At 44.9% G+C, this 15,055-nt stretch overlaps 2 protein-coding genes and 1 pseudogene across 2 annotated transcripts in view; 1 reads left to right on the top strand and 2 right to left on the bottom strand.

Annotated features, from left to right (window-relative positions):
• The first annotated feature begins 548 nt into the window (after positions 1-548).
• LOC102857488 lies at positions 549-1,026 on the top strand (annotated as a pseudogene).
• A 4,695-nt stretch (positions 1,027-5,721) lies between these two features.
• On the bottom strand, positions 5,722-11,573 carry RDM1 (RAD52 motif 1). The gene is given in 6 exon segments (XM_006903594.1): positions 5,722-5,755; positions 5,757-5,862; positions 7,188-7,353; positions 7,664-7,786; positions 10,240-10,419; positions 11,478-11,573. Coding segments are annotated over 6 exon segments (705 nt in total).
• Positions 11,574-14,335: 2,762 nt separating this feature from the next.
• Positions 14,336-15,055, bottom strand: part of LOC102863584 (lysozyme-like protein 6-like) — a 6,843-nt gene continuing 6,123 nt past the window's right edge. The window contains exon 4 of the mRNA XM_006897821.1: positions 14,336-14,402. Coding sequence (XP_006897883.1) covers positions 14,336-14,402 — 67 coding nt within the window. The remainder of the gene's footprint in view (positions 14,403-15,055) is intronic.

Raw genomic sequence — 15,055 nt, 5'->3', positions numbered from 1 at the left:
ACACAATTCACCTGACCAGCTACTGGCCGAGGGTCATCAGGGAAGGTACTTTCCCCCACGTGACCCCTTCCCCACCCTGGCCTTGGCCTCCCCCAGCCCCAGCCCCGTCCAGAGGTGGTGCCAGAGTTCCTGCAGTCATCCATCTGGTGAAGGAACTAGTGGGAGACAAGGGACGCCACAATAAACTCTATAGTCTCCAAAGAACACTGTTTGGGTACTGGGTAAATGCAGGGTTAACTGCACACACACAGCAATATGAACTGTCTGCAAGAGCTATGGGTGTGACGAAAGCTTGCCCTTTGTTCCCCGATATTGATCATGCAATATTGTGATTCTGTCTCTACTTCAAGAAATAGCACTAAATAGAGTATATCTCACCTCCAGTCTCAGGGATGGGCTGCCTAGAATGATAAACTGCAAGGCACTAGATCTCCTGTCAGAGGACAGTCAGTTGGGTAATTAAAAGCCATGACACAGAACATCTGTTTCTGAGGTGGTAGTGGACACAGAGTCAAAAGCTCATCCCCTTCTTTCCTTTTGGTGCTGCGGCTGCAGCCATGGGTACGCTCAGGCTTCAGAAGAGGCTCACCCCTAGTGTCCTCCGCTGTGGGAAGAAGAAAGTCGGGTTGGACCCCAACGAGACCAATGAAATTGCCAGTGCCAACTCTCGGCAGCAAATCCAGAATCCAGTCGGACGGCCTGATCATCTGCAAGCCCATGACCATGCATTCTTAGCCCACAGGAAGGGCAGGCATATGGGCATAGAAAAGGGTACTGTTAATGCCCCACCACCCGAGACGTTGACCTGGATGAGGCGGAGGAGGATTTTGTGCCGGCTGCTCAGGAAATACCGAGAGTCTAAGAAGATTAATCACCACACGTATCACAGCCTGTACCTGGAAGTAAAGGGAAATGTGTTCAAGAATGAGTTCTCATGGAACACATTCACACGCTGAAGGCAAAGGCTACAAGACGTTCCTGGTAGAACAGGCTAAAGCCCATAGGTCTAAGACCAAGGAGACATGAAAAGGCTGTGCCTAGACAATAAACTAGTGCCTCTTATTTTGTCTCTGGGTCAATTTTTTGGTCTGTGAACATGAATCTTGAGGTACATTCCCTCTGGGGAACAAAACCCAACCATGACCAAGGCGACCAAGGTCAAAGGGCAGCGCAAAGGCCCTTAGCAGGAGTCCAACCATCATGGCAACTCTGTGCTCCTCCCACTGCAGGCCCCACATTTTATTTAGCACATCTTTGTTCAAGCAACACCTTTATTTCCCTTGGAGTGGGAATCCCCTGTGGTGGTGGTTTCTGGGGTGGTTTTCTTTTTTTAAGGTCCATCAAGACCAGTCTCATAGCACTATGGCAGTTCTTGTTCCTGGACTCACCATGACCAGCGAGACAGGGTGTCCATTCCCCTGTGACAAGACAGGACTTCGCCCCCTCCCCACCCCAAGGCAGAGTCGGGGCCCTTCCCTCCCCGCAGCCCTCGGAGCTTTGCCAGCTGGCAGCAAACACAGGGGCACTAGTCAGTTTCTGCCAGACAGAACGCTTCCTCCTCCAAACTTAAGTCCAGGCATTCTTCTTCCTCTTGGCTGTGCTGCTTCCAAGAAAAGTAACTGACCTGCAAAATGAGCGCTATTTAGTGCAGCCAACGGGCAGGAATACATGTTAAAAGCTATTTCACTCCAAAAGGTTGCTATTTCTTATAAATGCACACATCCTCTTCCCCCCACCCCCACCCCCCACATCCTCTTGCTGACTCTGTAGCACAGGCCTCAGGGAGTGGGATTGAGAGAGAGCATTTGAATATAGCAATTTTCACAGGCGTTAGAAAAGTTCCCCCATCCTACCATAGACAATAATAGCCTACATTGCCAATAATCTAGAAAAAATAATTTTTCAGAGGTCTACCTCTACATGGAGAAATGTGCACGTTACAGTCAGCATCTAAAATAATTTTTAATTGAAATGTTGTTATAACCAACAACTGTTTCTTTTTTATAATCCTTCCTATAATCTTAATTTATTTTCTAGCACAACCTCTAGCATGTCAATTCCAAGACAGCAGGGCTTCCCTAGGTCCTAGCTTATCTGTCTGGTCCTCCTGGGTCACCATGAGTCCCAGTCGGTTCCAAGGTGGCGAGGGGCATGTGGCTTAGGTACATGCTACATTGTTGTTGTGTATAAGGAACCCCCAGTGGGTTGTCAGAGGTGTAAATCACAGGGGAGGAGACTGCCCATCTTGAACTTCCACAGCCCTGATTAAGCAAAAGGCCAGTCCTTAAGAAACCAATCACGGAGTCAAGTCCGTTTTAAGTCTATGACTGTGTTTCTGTGACCTGTAGTTGGGGAACTGATCGCTTAGTACTAAGAGTCGCACTACCAACCTGACATGCACATTTTGAATCCACAAGCTGCTCCGCCTGTCAGGAAGTTCAAGCTTACTTTCAGCAGGAAGCTGGACTTCTTAAGGTCTAATCTTGGATAAACCTGACTTTCCCTGCACTGGTTCTAGTTTAAGTAACTAAAATTGTTACTTTACATGGGGGGGGGGTGCCTTCAAATACTTTGCAGAATGGCAGGCCCTTCTCTTCCTCTGCCTTCAGAAACAAAACACAACTTTGAGGTGAGTTAAATACTCAAACGCTTAGCCCCAAATCCCATGGATCTAGGTCAGTGAAAGACAACTTCCCCCCATATTATAATTTTTAAAATTTTTTATTATTATTAATTTTAATGAAAGTTTACAGAGACTGAGGATTTCCATTCATTCATTGTTGCACTTTTCTCCCTGCCCACCCCTCCGTCTCCCCAATTCGCTCTTCTCTTTGAAAAGTAAAAAGAAAAATTCTTTCATTGTTATACAGTCCCTCCCACTAAGTCCACTCTACTATGCAGCTTTCATTCTGGACTCCTGTCATGACAATAGTACCTAATCACATATCCCTTTTAAACAGTTTTCTCCTTCATCTGTTTCAATGCAGTCAGTATACATTATCCCATCTTTCTCAGTCTCCCCTCAATCCCGATGTCAGTCCTGTTTTACAACAGTGGCACTATACAGTATTTTTAAAGAAATCACTCTATAGGTGGTAAAGCTTTTAGAAACAGCTTTTTAATTTGATGTCTACTTAAAGAAGTTCACAAAAAGGCTCTTCAATGAAATATTTCCTGTTATGAGATGCTGAAATCTAGGGGCTACAGCATATTTAAAAGGAATGATAGTTTTCAAAACCTATAGTGTAATCACACTTAAGGCCATCAACAACATAGGGTAATCACACTTAAGGCCACACATGGATAACGTATTTTGGCCCCAAGACCCAAGAACGTGTTTGAGAGTTCTAAAAGGCCTGTGTTCCACATTGCCTCACATTGCCAACCCTTGAAAGAGCATGAGCCCTCACTTAGATCCTTATTATAGGAGTGCTCCGATGTTACTCAGACCTGCTCTGTAAACATTACATTAGAGGTCAGAACTGAAGGCTAAGGATTCAGGAAAAGTCCTAGGAAGACACTGCATCCAAACACAGTTCCAGAGGTTCATATTCTCCGAAGGATGGCAGAGAACCCCCTGCACCTGACAGAAGACTTCTAAGCCCTGCCAGCCGTTTTCGATTATGGCTTCATTAGCCAGGTAACACTCCCCCTTTGATGGGCACATACCTGAATTAAATCCTGTCGTTCTTCCTCAGTTTTAGCATCTATGCTGTCTTCACTGGGTCTGTACTCCACAGCTATTTTACCACTTTCTGAAATTAACAATTCCATTTTAAATAAAATGAACAGTTCAAAATTATTCCTTTTCTTCCGCAACTTATTCTTGTCCTAAAAGTTCACACAAGACTAGCTGCCAAAATGGCTACCCCCCAAAAAAGTCAGCTAGCCTTTGGGATAGCAGCCAACCATTTGCACCAACCAAAGGCTCCCCACACAATGAGAACCCCAGTCATCAGGCATTCTTCTGATTCCAAGAAGCAGAGGAGCTCTTTCCCCTGAAGCTCCCTCATTTCACATTTCAGTCTTTTCCATAAATACTTGCTTAAGAGTATGCAGTATCAACTGTGTGTGGGTCAAAGAACTACCTAATAGGAATTCACTCGGGAATAATGACACTGGAAATAACTGTGAAAACAAAAATTGTTCAACAATAATATAATTGTTCAAGGACAGTTTGGCCGGAAAGTAAGAATCTGTGCACTTCATCATCAAGTTTATTCCAAACTCGTTACAGAGCACGACAGTGCTCCTGAGGGGCTTCTTGGCAGTAACATCCTTGGACACCAACTGTTAGACTTTTTCTTCCAAGATACCACCACGGAGGTTTGAATCGCCAACCCGTTAGGTTAGCTGTGTGTGAGGGGGGTATGTATCACCTAGAAACCTCTGTTGGCCAAAAGTGAACACGTGCACAACACGGGCAAGGCAAACGAGCCACATGCAGCTTGGTTCGAGTTTGTGTACAAGGAGCGCTCGATCCTCTTTCTGTGCGGTCCTGGAGAGCTGATTCTGACTCACGGGCAGGGGAGAACTGCTCTGTGGGTCTGCAAGGTGGTGGCCTCCCGAAAGCTGACCACCAGGACTGTTTTCCAACGCACTACCGGAAAAATAGCATATTACACATACTGAGAAATAGAAACGAACCAAGCATGTGGCCAGATTACTTTTCTGAGTTCGTAGTTGATGGAGAGGATGTTTCATGGCCAGGGAAGGGCCAGCTCTTACAAAAAACAACAGGTTTCTCTGACGACTTAGCCAGTTTCTGAGTCTCTGTGCCTGAAGGGCTGTGAAGCAGGGAAACAGCTGCGTCTGGGGACTCTGTGTGACTCTTAAGTCTCCTCTGGGTATTGTCTGTAGCATTAACAACCCTGGAAAACTCAAAAGGGCACGACCCCCAGCGTGACCACTCTAAAGGACGTATGCACACTCACAAGAAAGCAGCTGATTATGATGTAAAAATTGCATCTCTGGTTGAGCCCAGACTCAATGTGTTGGCACCAGAAATGAAACTCATTTAGAAAACATAATCAAATAAACACATTCTTTAATAGAACAATGATGATAATAATTAACATATATTGCCTGCTTACCATATAAGCAAGCATGTCTCCAAGGTTTTTACATTCATCGCATTTACCCTCACAATAACCCCATGGAGAAAAGGAGTGTTATTAACCCTATTTTCCAGATGAGAAAATAGGATCTAGAGATCAGTAGCTTCACATCTCTCTGGCTATAAAACCTAAAAATGTATTAACATCCTAAGAGATAGAGTTAGGGCCCACACCAAGGGATCCAAAGCTTATAATCACTCTCTCCTTCTTGAGCATGTGGTTGTGTGCCTTTGAGTCAGAACCCAGTGGGGTTTTCAGAGGCAGCAAACCGTACAGGAGGAGATTGCCCATCTTTTCCATGCAGAGTGGCTGGTGGATGTGAAATGCAGTGCAACTCCTTCCGCAAGGCCGCCAGGGCTTGCCTCAGCGTACAGGTGACTGAGGAGCACAATCTGGACCACTTACTTTCCGTGTGAGATGAAACAAGTCATTCTGCAACCGGGAACTGAAGTCGGTAATATGTGTTGCCACTTTCCTCACAAATGTCACGAAAAACCAACCTGAGGTTGTTGCTATAAATCAGTCTGGTGAAGGACAGGATAACCTGGAGGGCTTCGGAACATGTCTTTTTAACCAGTGAACATTTCAAAATTAGTTCATTTGCTCACTGAAATGGAAGTACCTCAGAGATCATCATGAGTCTTACCTAGAACAACAAGCAACAGTTTCTGGAATGCATTCGACAAAGCCTTCTGAGCGGCAAGCTTCTGGGTTATCTTCCTTTTCATAAGAAAGGACAATGGCCCTAAGTCCAACGAAAGCAAACGGATTTCAAATTCTGTCTTCAACAGTAACTTTTATATGTTGTTTTTTTAAAAAAAATACATCCACACTTCTTAATTCTTAGATGATTATCTTAGTGATTAAAGGCTGGCATGGCACTAGGATGTACCTGGAAGGCAGGGCACATTTTTACAGTGCCAAGGGCTAGAATCACACACAGAGAAAGGTTTCGTGCGATGCAGGTGATCTACACCGAGGAATTTCCTGAAGAACAGGAAGGCCAGTAACTTCACACAAATCTCACATCTTAGAGATTTCACACTGACATGTGGACCCAACCTACCTACTCATGCATCAGTGGCTGGAATCTCACTCTGAGAAAGGTGTGGTGGCAATGCCCATGATCTGTCCTCTCCCTGGGTCTCTCACGGGAGCCCATGCCATCCTGCCCCGTAAGAGCCCTGCTCACCTAAACCCCTAAGCCTGGGTATATTCACTCTAGGAAATAACCCCATGTGGTCCGAGACCCCTTTCTAGAACACGCCCTTGACTGTATCCTGTCATGTCCTTCCTTGAGCAGCAAAGGACTGTGTTTTCAGGAGAGTTTTTTTTTTAGATAATGATTTTTGTGGGGATAACTGAAGGCCTTTGAGGGTCTGTAAAAAAGTTCTTAGGCACAAGTTGGAAAAATATTTTTCCCTGTGTGCTCCTAAATCCCTTAGTAGGAAGTCAGTCAGCTTCCAAATGTCACACTGGGAAGCTCTGGTGGCCTTGTGGTAAGAAGCTGTGCTGCCAACACAACAGTTTACAATAAAAAGTTCTAGCAGGTATTTACTAAAATGTAGGGTAAAATTTTGTCTTATAAGTGGGCGGGAAGAAAATTCTGCTCAGGGTGTTTTGTGTGTGTGTTTTTTTTTTAAATAGCATTCAGTTTACGACAAATATTTAGTATTGGCTTCCCATATTCCCCCCTTTTGTTTTCATCAAAATTATGTTATCATCTAGATGAGCATCCTTTATGTTGTTGTTGTTGTTATGTGCCGTCGAGTCGTTTGCGACTCATAGCGAGCCTATGTACAACAGCCCTAAACCGTGCTCTATCCCGTGCCAATCTCATTTCCTCTGACACACCCATCCCGAGTACCCCAGTCACTGAATCAATTCACCTCATACACAAATAAAAAAACATAATAAACTCAAAGAAATACTTTCAAAAATCTCCATATGATCAGAAGGATTCAGGTTGATCAGGGTTTTAGTTTAGCAAGGGGAGGCCTGGCCACACCTCTGGAAAGGCGCATTAGAAAGAATTCCCTTTCCTGACCATCACCCGCACCTGGAAATTACCTTCCTCCTGCTTCTCCAAGGGCTCCTCTGCCACGCCAACTCCAGGGCTCCTGCACCCATAGGCTGGCAGTACCACCTCCAGAGCACAGAAGAACTTTGGACCAGGCTTCTGAGCTGCTGCCATCTCTTCATTTTCCCTTTCTTCAAGATCAGAAAAATCCAGAAGCTGTGAGGATTTTTAATGCAAAGTTCTCATGAGAAACAAAAACCAAACTCTAGCATTCTCAGTTTTAGCTGAAGTGTCCTATAGCTTCAGAATCAGGTTAAGAATCACAAATTAATGACTACGAGCTAGATAACCTTTATTATACGTCATACAAATAACGGAGAACACACCATTCAAGTGTCCAAGATTAGAGATTAATTCTAGGTGCTTCAACTTGCTGCTTCCTCCTTTCAAGCAAGTCCAAGCTTTTTCTCAAGTTTAGGATCTCAGTGTTGAGAGTACAGTTACTCAAAGAAATGGCAAGATCTACCTTGATAATCCTTTTTGACCATCCATTGAAACCAAAGTAGTAATTTGCAAGTTCTTGGCATCGAGAGCTGTTTAGGGCAAGGGTCTGATGCTGAACAGTCTTATGTCGTGTGCCAAGATGAACCTAAAAATGCAAAAAACAGATCCACACATTTCACGATCCAGCACCCAGCCTATTTTGGATATACCGGAGATTTATCAGTACTGATTTCAGGAGTGGTTGTAAAGGTTAAATGGGACAGAACACTAAAGAAATGAAGTATTATTAAGCTACAGTGCTATTCTGCACCATTTCCGGGGTCCCTGATTCACAAGACCGTTTCTGTGGTCTCTGGTGGTGAACAGTGATGAATGCAACTGAGGAAATCCTGCAGAAGCCAATTACAGCACTGGAGATGCAATGAAGTTGTTTTTAATCTTCCCATGTATAACTCCTGCTTGAGAAAACATGACCTAAAAATCAATAAAGACGGACCTGCAGGGTATCTCTCCTCAAGCTGCCAAGCTCTATCAGAAAGGGGAATACACACGCTTTAGTTGTTGAGGACCATGGAGTCAGAACAGACCCATAGATGACCCTCCAACGGGCTGTCAAAGGCAGTGAATGGCATGGGAAAAGGCCATCTTTCTCCCACGGAGCAGCTGCTGGATTGGAACCATATACCTCTTGGTCAGCAGTGCAATTTCTTACCACTAAGCCACAGAACTCCCTACACATATTTCTATAAATAGTCAACCAACCAACCAATCGTCTTCAAGTTGATGCCAATGCATGGGCACCCACATGTCAGAGAAGGACTGTGCTCTTCAGGGTTTCCAATGGGAGACCTTTTGGAAATAATTTCCAGGCCTTTCTTTCAAGGGGTCTCTGAGTGGATGAGCTTTCAACTGTTCTCATCACCCAGGACCTATAAGTATTACTAGCAATTCAAATATATAGAGAGACCATATGGCACAACTTTCAGGCAAGTAAACAGGCTTTTAAGGCAAACAATACCAAGAAAGAACTCACACTTTTGACTAATTAGACACAACAAATCAAAAGGGATTTGCCCAGGAATAAAGCTTTTGAGACAAAAGTGGTAGAAGGAGAGGATTAATGGAAGTGAGAATCACAGGGAAGAAGTGGGAAGAGTATAGTTACATGACAGACATTGTCATTAACATCATAGGAACAAAATGTGCATGAATGGTTGGATAAAAAAAACAATTTGCTTTGTAACATTTCACTCAAATAATAATAAAAACGGGGGGCGGGGAGAGGGGTGCAACAATGAATGAATGAATTCCAAAATCTCTGTAGATGTTCATTGAAATGAAAAATAAAGAAATTAAAAAAAAGAAAAAAATAATAATAAAAAGATAAACTACCAACCCATCTGCATTAACAAGCACTTTAAAAACTGAAGTTATGCCTGACCCACGCTGTATACAATCGCTTTGTTTACATGTGAAAGTTGGACAAGGAATAAGGAAAACTGAAGGGAAAAATGCCTTTGAACTGCGGTGCTGACAAAGAATGCAGAATATACCAAGGGCTGCCAAAGGGTCAAAGAAAGCTGTTTTGGAGGAAGTACAGCCAGAGTGCTTTCTAGAAGCCAGGAGTGATTTCTAGTATTTTATCAGGAGGGTAAATTCCCTGATCCTCGGACTAGTGGGAAAGAAAGGAAGATCTTCAATGAAATGACCGTAACAATCCGCACAGGAGTGACTGTCAGGATGGGGCGGAGTTTCCTTCTGGTCACTATGACTCACAGCCGCTCAGTGACACATTACACCTGTCAAGTGTCAAGCTCTTTCACTTAAAACCCACATACACAATGAAAGATTGTTTTGTTTCTTTTCAAAGAGAAAAGTGAACTGGGGAGGAGGAATGGGCAGGGAGGAAAATGTGCAACAATGAATGAATGGAAATCCAAGTTCTCTATAAACTTTCATTAAAATCTCAATTTAAAACAAAGAATTAAAAAACCCAACATACAAGTAAACTTAAGGAAGATTCTTCTTTCAAAGAGTTGTAAGATTTAGGGGCAGCACAGGATGGCATGAGCTTTAGCACTGTTATCGTTACATTTGGGTTTGACTCCTAGTTCTAACACTTATCGTCATGAAACTTATAAGCAAGTTACTTATGCACCTTGAGCTTCTGCACCTGAAAAACGAGGCTTTGGAAGACTGGTGTGGTGTTGCATCTAAAAGCATTCTGAAAACTTAAAGAGAAATGCAAGCCTTAGGTACTAGGGGCAGGGGGGAGATTCTGACTTGGTGATCCCGTTTGCAACAGAAGGTACAATGCCTGGTCCTGTATTATCCTACTGCTACTCTGATCCTACTGTTGCTGTCACTGTGTCAATGCATCTTTTTGAAGGGGTGTCCTTTTTTTTTTTTAATCGACACCCTACTTTAACAATCATGATGTTCTTTTCCAGAGAGTGGTCCCTTATCTGATCAGGTATCAAAAATTAAGTGAGCTGGAGTCTCGCTATACTGGCGTCTAAGGAGCATTTTCTGACAGTGCAAATGCTAGTGCGTTATTCCAAAACCCAGTGGAGCCAGGGATTCCACATTCAGACTCACCTTCACTGGAGATGTCTGAAAAAGCGGCTTCCGATCGCAGGCCTTTTGGGCTCTGAGCGCATCCCTTGCCGAGTAGAACTTGATGATGGCGTAGAAGCCTGGTCGGGCCACCGCAGCATTTGGGAAGACGCGGACTGAATACAGAAGGCCAAATGTGGAGAACTCTGTGAACAGAAAGCGCTGTGGGGAGGACCCACACCAAATGCGTGCATGACAACAAAGCCACCTACAGCCCGGGATTACCCAAGCCTTCTCCAAGCAAAGTGCATCTCAAAACCCTTTTCAGTTAGCAAGTTTTGAACCGTCTAGCATCTGAGACCAATCGGTAGCATCAGGATGGATGGCGAAGAGATTGAGATTGTTCACAGCTTCAGTTTGCTCGGCTCCATGGTCAACACTCTTGGCACAAGTAGCCAGGAAATAAAAAAACGTATTGCGATGGGAAAGTCTGCGGTTACGGACCTCTCTAAAGTACTCAAGAGCAACGGTGTCTCTCTGGAGACTAAGGTGCGCCTGATACAGGTCATGGTTTTTGCAATCACTTGTTATGCATCAGAGAGTTGGACAATGACTAGGGAGGATAGAAGGAGAAATGACGCCTTTGAGCTGTGGTGCTGGAGAAGAGTACTTAATGTACCATGGACTGCCAAGAAAACAAACAGATTCATCCAGGAGAGGGTTAAACCAGGCTGCTCCTTGGAGGCAAGGATTCTGGGGCTTCGCCTGACATACTTTGGACATGTTGTAAGGAGAGACAGGTCTTTAGAGAAGGACATCATGCTGGGTAGAGTAGAGGGACAGCGCAGGAGGGGAAGACCCTCTATGAGGTGGATTGATTCAGTGACTGGGGTAATCGGGATGGGTGTGTCTGAGGCAATGAGATTGGCACAGGATAGAGCACGGTTTAGGGCTGTTGTACATATAGGGTCGCTATGAGTCGCAAACGACTCGACCGCATATAACAACAACAACAGCAACATCTGAGAAACATCAGAAGGTAACGGGTGGTGGTGATGGTGGTGGTTGAGTTGCTCTCTGTGAAAAGTGTAGGGACTAGCGCTAGAATCCATTCTAAAGTCAATATATCCTCTTCCCTCGCATTCAGTGCAATCTGCAGTTAAGAGGCAACAAGGCGGGCAAGAGACGGGTACGGCGAGGTGTTAACTCAGGAATGCTGGACTCCCAGTCACCGCGAGGGAGTCTTCCCCCTTCCCTCCCTCCACTGTGTCTGGGCTCACATGCAATTCTTCGGCCGTTGGCCCAGAGCTCAGATCCCACACCACCAAGGTTTTGTCGTACTCCGTAGGAACCGCGAACCTAATCAATTCCGCCATCCCATCGCCACTGCGCTTGCGTAGCCAAGAGTCCTGCACTAATGCGCCTGCGCAAAGTGAGCCCGCAAGTTTTTAAAAAAGGCACGCTCGAGGGGCGGGGCCGGCTCCCGAGGGGCGGGGCATGAACGGCGGGCGGGGCCTACTCTGTGGGCGGGGCCTGGGGCTTTTAGAGCCGTGGTCAGCCCCTCCCTCACCCCATCCGTCCGCCCCCCACCCCAGTCCACTTCCGGGCCTCCGGTTCTCCTCCAACTTCATTTCTGCAATCTCGGAGTCCATTGCTTGCAAGCATTGCAGACTGCAGCTGCTACTCACCCAAGTAGGATATTGGTGGCAGTTGTTGCTGTATGCCGTCAGAACCGACCCTTCAGCGGGTTATCAGAGACAATAAATCACACAGGAGGAGACTGTCCATCCTCCCATGGAGCATCTGTTATATTCGAACGGTGGGCCTTTGGGATTGCAGCACAGTTCCTGACTTACCATTAGGCCGCCAGAGCTCCTAAGTAGGATATGGAACAGTTTGGACTGTGTTGTCAACCAGAGTGGCCCTCAAGAGTATGGTCCCAAGCTCCCAGGCCCAACAATTAATTCCACGATGTTTGGTAGACGGTAACTTTTCAATTGATATTCTTTATACCACTGAGCATAAGGGAGCTCTGGTGGCCTAGTGATAAGGAACTGCACTGCAATCTCAAAAGCATACAGTTCAAATCCACCAGTTACTCCACAGAGAAAAGAAGGTCAATCTCCTGTACAGTTTATTGCTTTGAAAACCGACTGGAGGATCAGTTATGAGTCGGTTTCAACAAGACAGTATGAAATACAACAACACTGTTGTTAGGTGCCGTCCAGTCAAGTATGTGAACAACAGATCCAAACCTATCCTATCATGTGCCAGCCTCACACTACAGCCCATTGTGGCAGTCACTGTGTCAATCCACCTGATTGAGGGTTTTGTTCTTCTTCACTACCCTCTGCCTGCAAATATGTCCCCCTCCAAGGAATAGCCCCTCCTAGCAACATGCCCAAAATATATGAGGCAAAACTTTACCATCTTTGCCTCCAAGGAGCGCTCTGGCTGCATTTTCTCCAAGACAGACTTGTTTGTTGCTTTGGCCATCCATGGGATGTTCAGTACTGTGCTCCAATACCACATTGCAAAGACATCAGTCCTCCTTCTGTCATCTTATTAATTGTCCAGCTCTCAGATGAATAGCAAGTGATTGGATAGGCCCTGGCCTGAATCAGACACACCTGTTTCCTCAAACAGACATTACTCCTCCTCAGTAATTCAGAGAGGTCCCTGACTGTGGACTTTCTCAATGCAGTATGTCCCCTGATTTCCTGACTGCTGGTATCAAAGGCATGGATTGTTGCCTATCAGCCTACTGGTAAGAATTTGTGTTTTCTTGAAGTTGAGATACAATCCATATTGAAGTCGGCAGTATTCGATCTTCTACAGCAAGGGCTTTAAGTCTTCCTCACTTTCAGCAAGCAAGGTTGTGTCATCTGCATAATGTAGGTTATTGGTGAGTCTTGCTCTGATCTTGATACCATGTTCTTCTTCATGAAGTCCAGCTTCTTGAAAAATTCACTCGGCATACAGATTGAATAGGTCTGGAGAAAGAGAATACAATTCTGACACACTCTCTTCCTAATTTTGAACCATGTAGTGTTCCTTTGCTCTGTTCACACAACCTCTTGGTCTAGGTATAGGTTTCCCATGAGCACAATTAAGTGCTCTGGGATTCACAATCTTCTCAATGTCAGCCCCAACTTGTTACGATCCACACAACCAAAGACCTTTGCACAGTCAATAATGCACAAATAGACATTCTTCTGGCATTTTTTACTTTCAGCCAGGATCCATCTGACATCAGCAATGATATCCCTGGTGTCACAGCAGGGATATCATTGAAACACAACACTTGAGCATTAAAATAAAAGTTGAAAATCTTAACCATGGTTATGGTTTTTTGTTAGATGATTTATTGGTCTGTGAAATCTGAAAGCCTGGAAATAACTGAGTAGCTAAATCTCTACTAAGTGAAAGAGTCAAAGCCCAGATGTACCACTTGGGTTTAAGCAGACACCACTGACGGTGGATGTGATCAAGGCTGGCTCTTTTCTGCCTGAGCCTTGTCCTTCAGCAGGTTCCTCCCCACCTCATCACCCTCCAAGCAAGCTGTTTCCTATCTAGAGAAGCCATCTGATAACTCTTCGCAAACATCATTTCCACTTGGCACTATTTCTGCACCCCATCCCTATACCAGACCCTCAGCATCACCCATTACCTACTTCTCAACTTTCTCTTCTCTCAAGCTGTATCAAACTCACAATTGTATGTTCTATTACCCATTGTCATTATTTGTATGTCTCTGCTCCTCCTCCTCCATCAGGAACACCTAACAGTTTTGAGTTGACCTTCTTTCATCACCCAGCACCCAGCACATACCATATCATACCATACCAAGTACTCAAATATACAAGGAATTAACGAATAAACGAATGCATTCTTTACATAGTGAACATTTTAATAATTTTAAAGATAAAGGAACTTCTTCTGTGTGGTCCTCTTCATTTGCAAATGACAACCAGGAACTTGAGATCTCTTCACTGATGCACGAGGGTCTGTGCAGAATTGTAAATGAGGAGGAAAGGAAATGGCATGAAGTGGCAACAAGAGGAAGAAGAGATGAAGAATCCCCAGGTGGACATAACAGCTCTGGAATGACACCCTCACAAACCTGTAGGCTGCCTCCTCACAGCCGGCATCCCGTCAGCCAGTAGGAGAGTGGCCTACCCGAACAGTGCAGCTTCCATTGTATCCTGTGGAGTAAAAATAAGACGTAGTCCTTGGTTCCCATTAAGCTGTTTCTCCCCACACTCCTAACTTAGCTCTCGGTGCATCTGCCATGCAGAGAAACCTTCAGAATTCCCTTCACCCCTTGCTTTCTGGTGTGTCCGTTAGTGATCCTCTCTGGTTCATTTGTAAACACTCCTCATGTCTGATGTTTGTCCTCTGCCCCCTTCAGTATGCTTCCACATTTTCCTGTCCTCTCTCTCTGACGGGGGCAGCAGAGGACCGAGTGTGACTGAAAAAACAAAACAAAATATCCTACAGACTCTCCTTCCAGACAGGGTAAGCCCTAACCGTCATCAGGGCTCCTTCATTCGGGAGGTACGTTGGAGCAGGCAAGCTGCTGCAGTGTTTTCTCTTTTCACCTCACAGTCGCCTGCAGAAGCAGCCATAGTAGATTCATATATCCAAGTTTGAAGCTTAAGAAAGTTAGGTGACATAAGAATCCGGAATGAAGGTTACAGAGTGGAGTATACTCGGGGTGGGGGTGGGGGTGCGGGGGGATTGTATACCAATGAAGGAATTTTTCTTGGGGAGGGGCGGGGAGAAAAGTGCAACAATGAATGAATGGAAGTCCAAAATCTCTGTAAGTATGTTCATTAAAATGAATAATAATAATTAA

Source organism: Elephantulus edwardii, unplaced genomic scaffold (genome assembly GCF_000299155.1).
Source record: "Elephantulus edwardii isolate Elephantulus edwardi_28Jun2011 unplaced genomic scaffold, EleEdw1.0 scaffold00216, whole genome shotgun sequence".
Lineage (NCBI taxonomy): Eukaryota > Metazoa > Chordata > Mammalia > Macroscelidea > Macroscelididae > Elephantulus > Elephantulus edwardii.
This window is presented reverse-complemented; position numbering and strand designations above follow the sequence as displayed.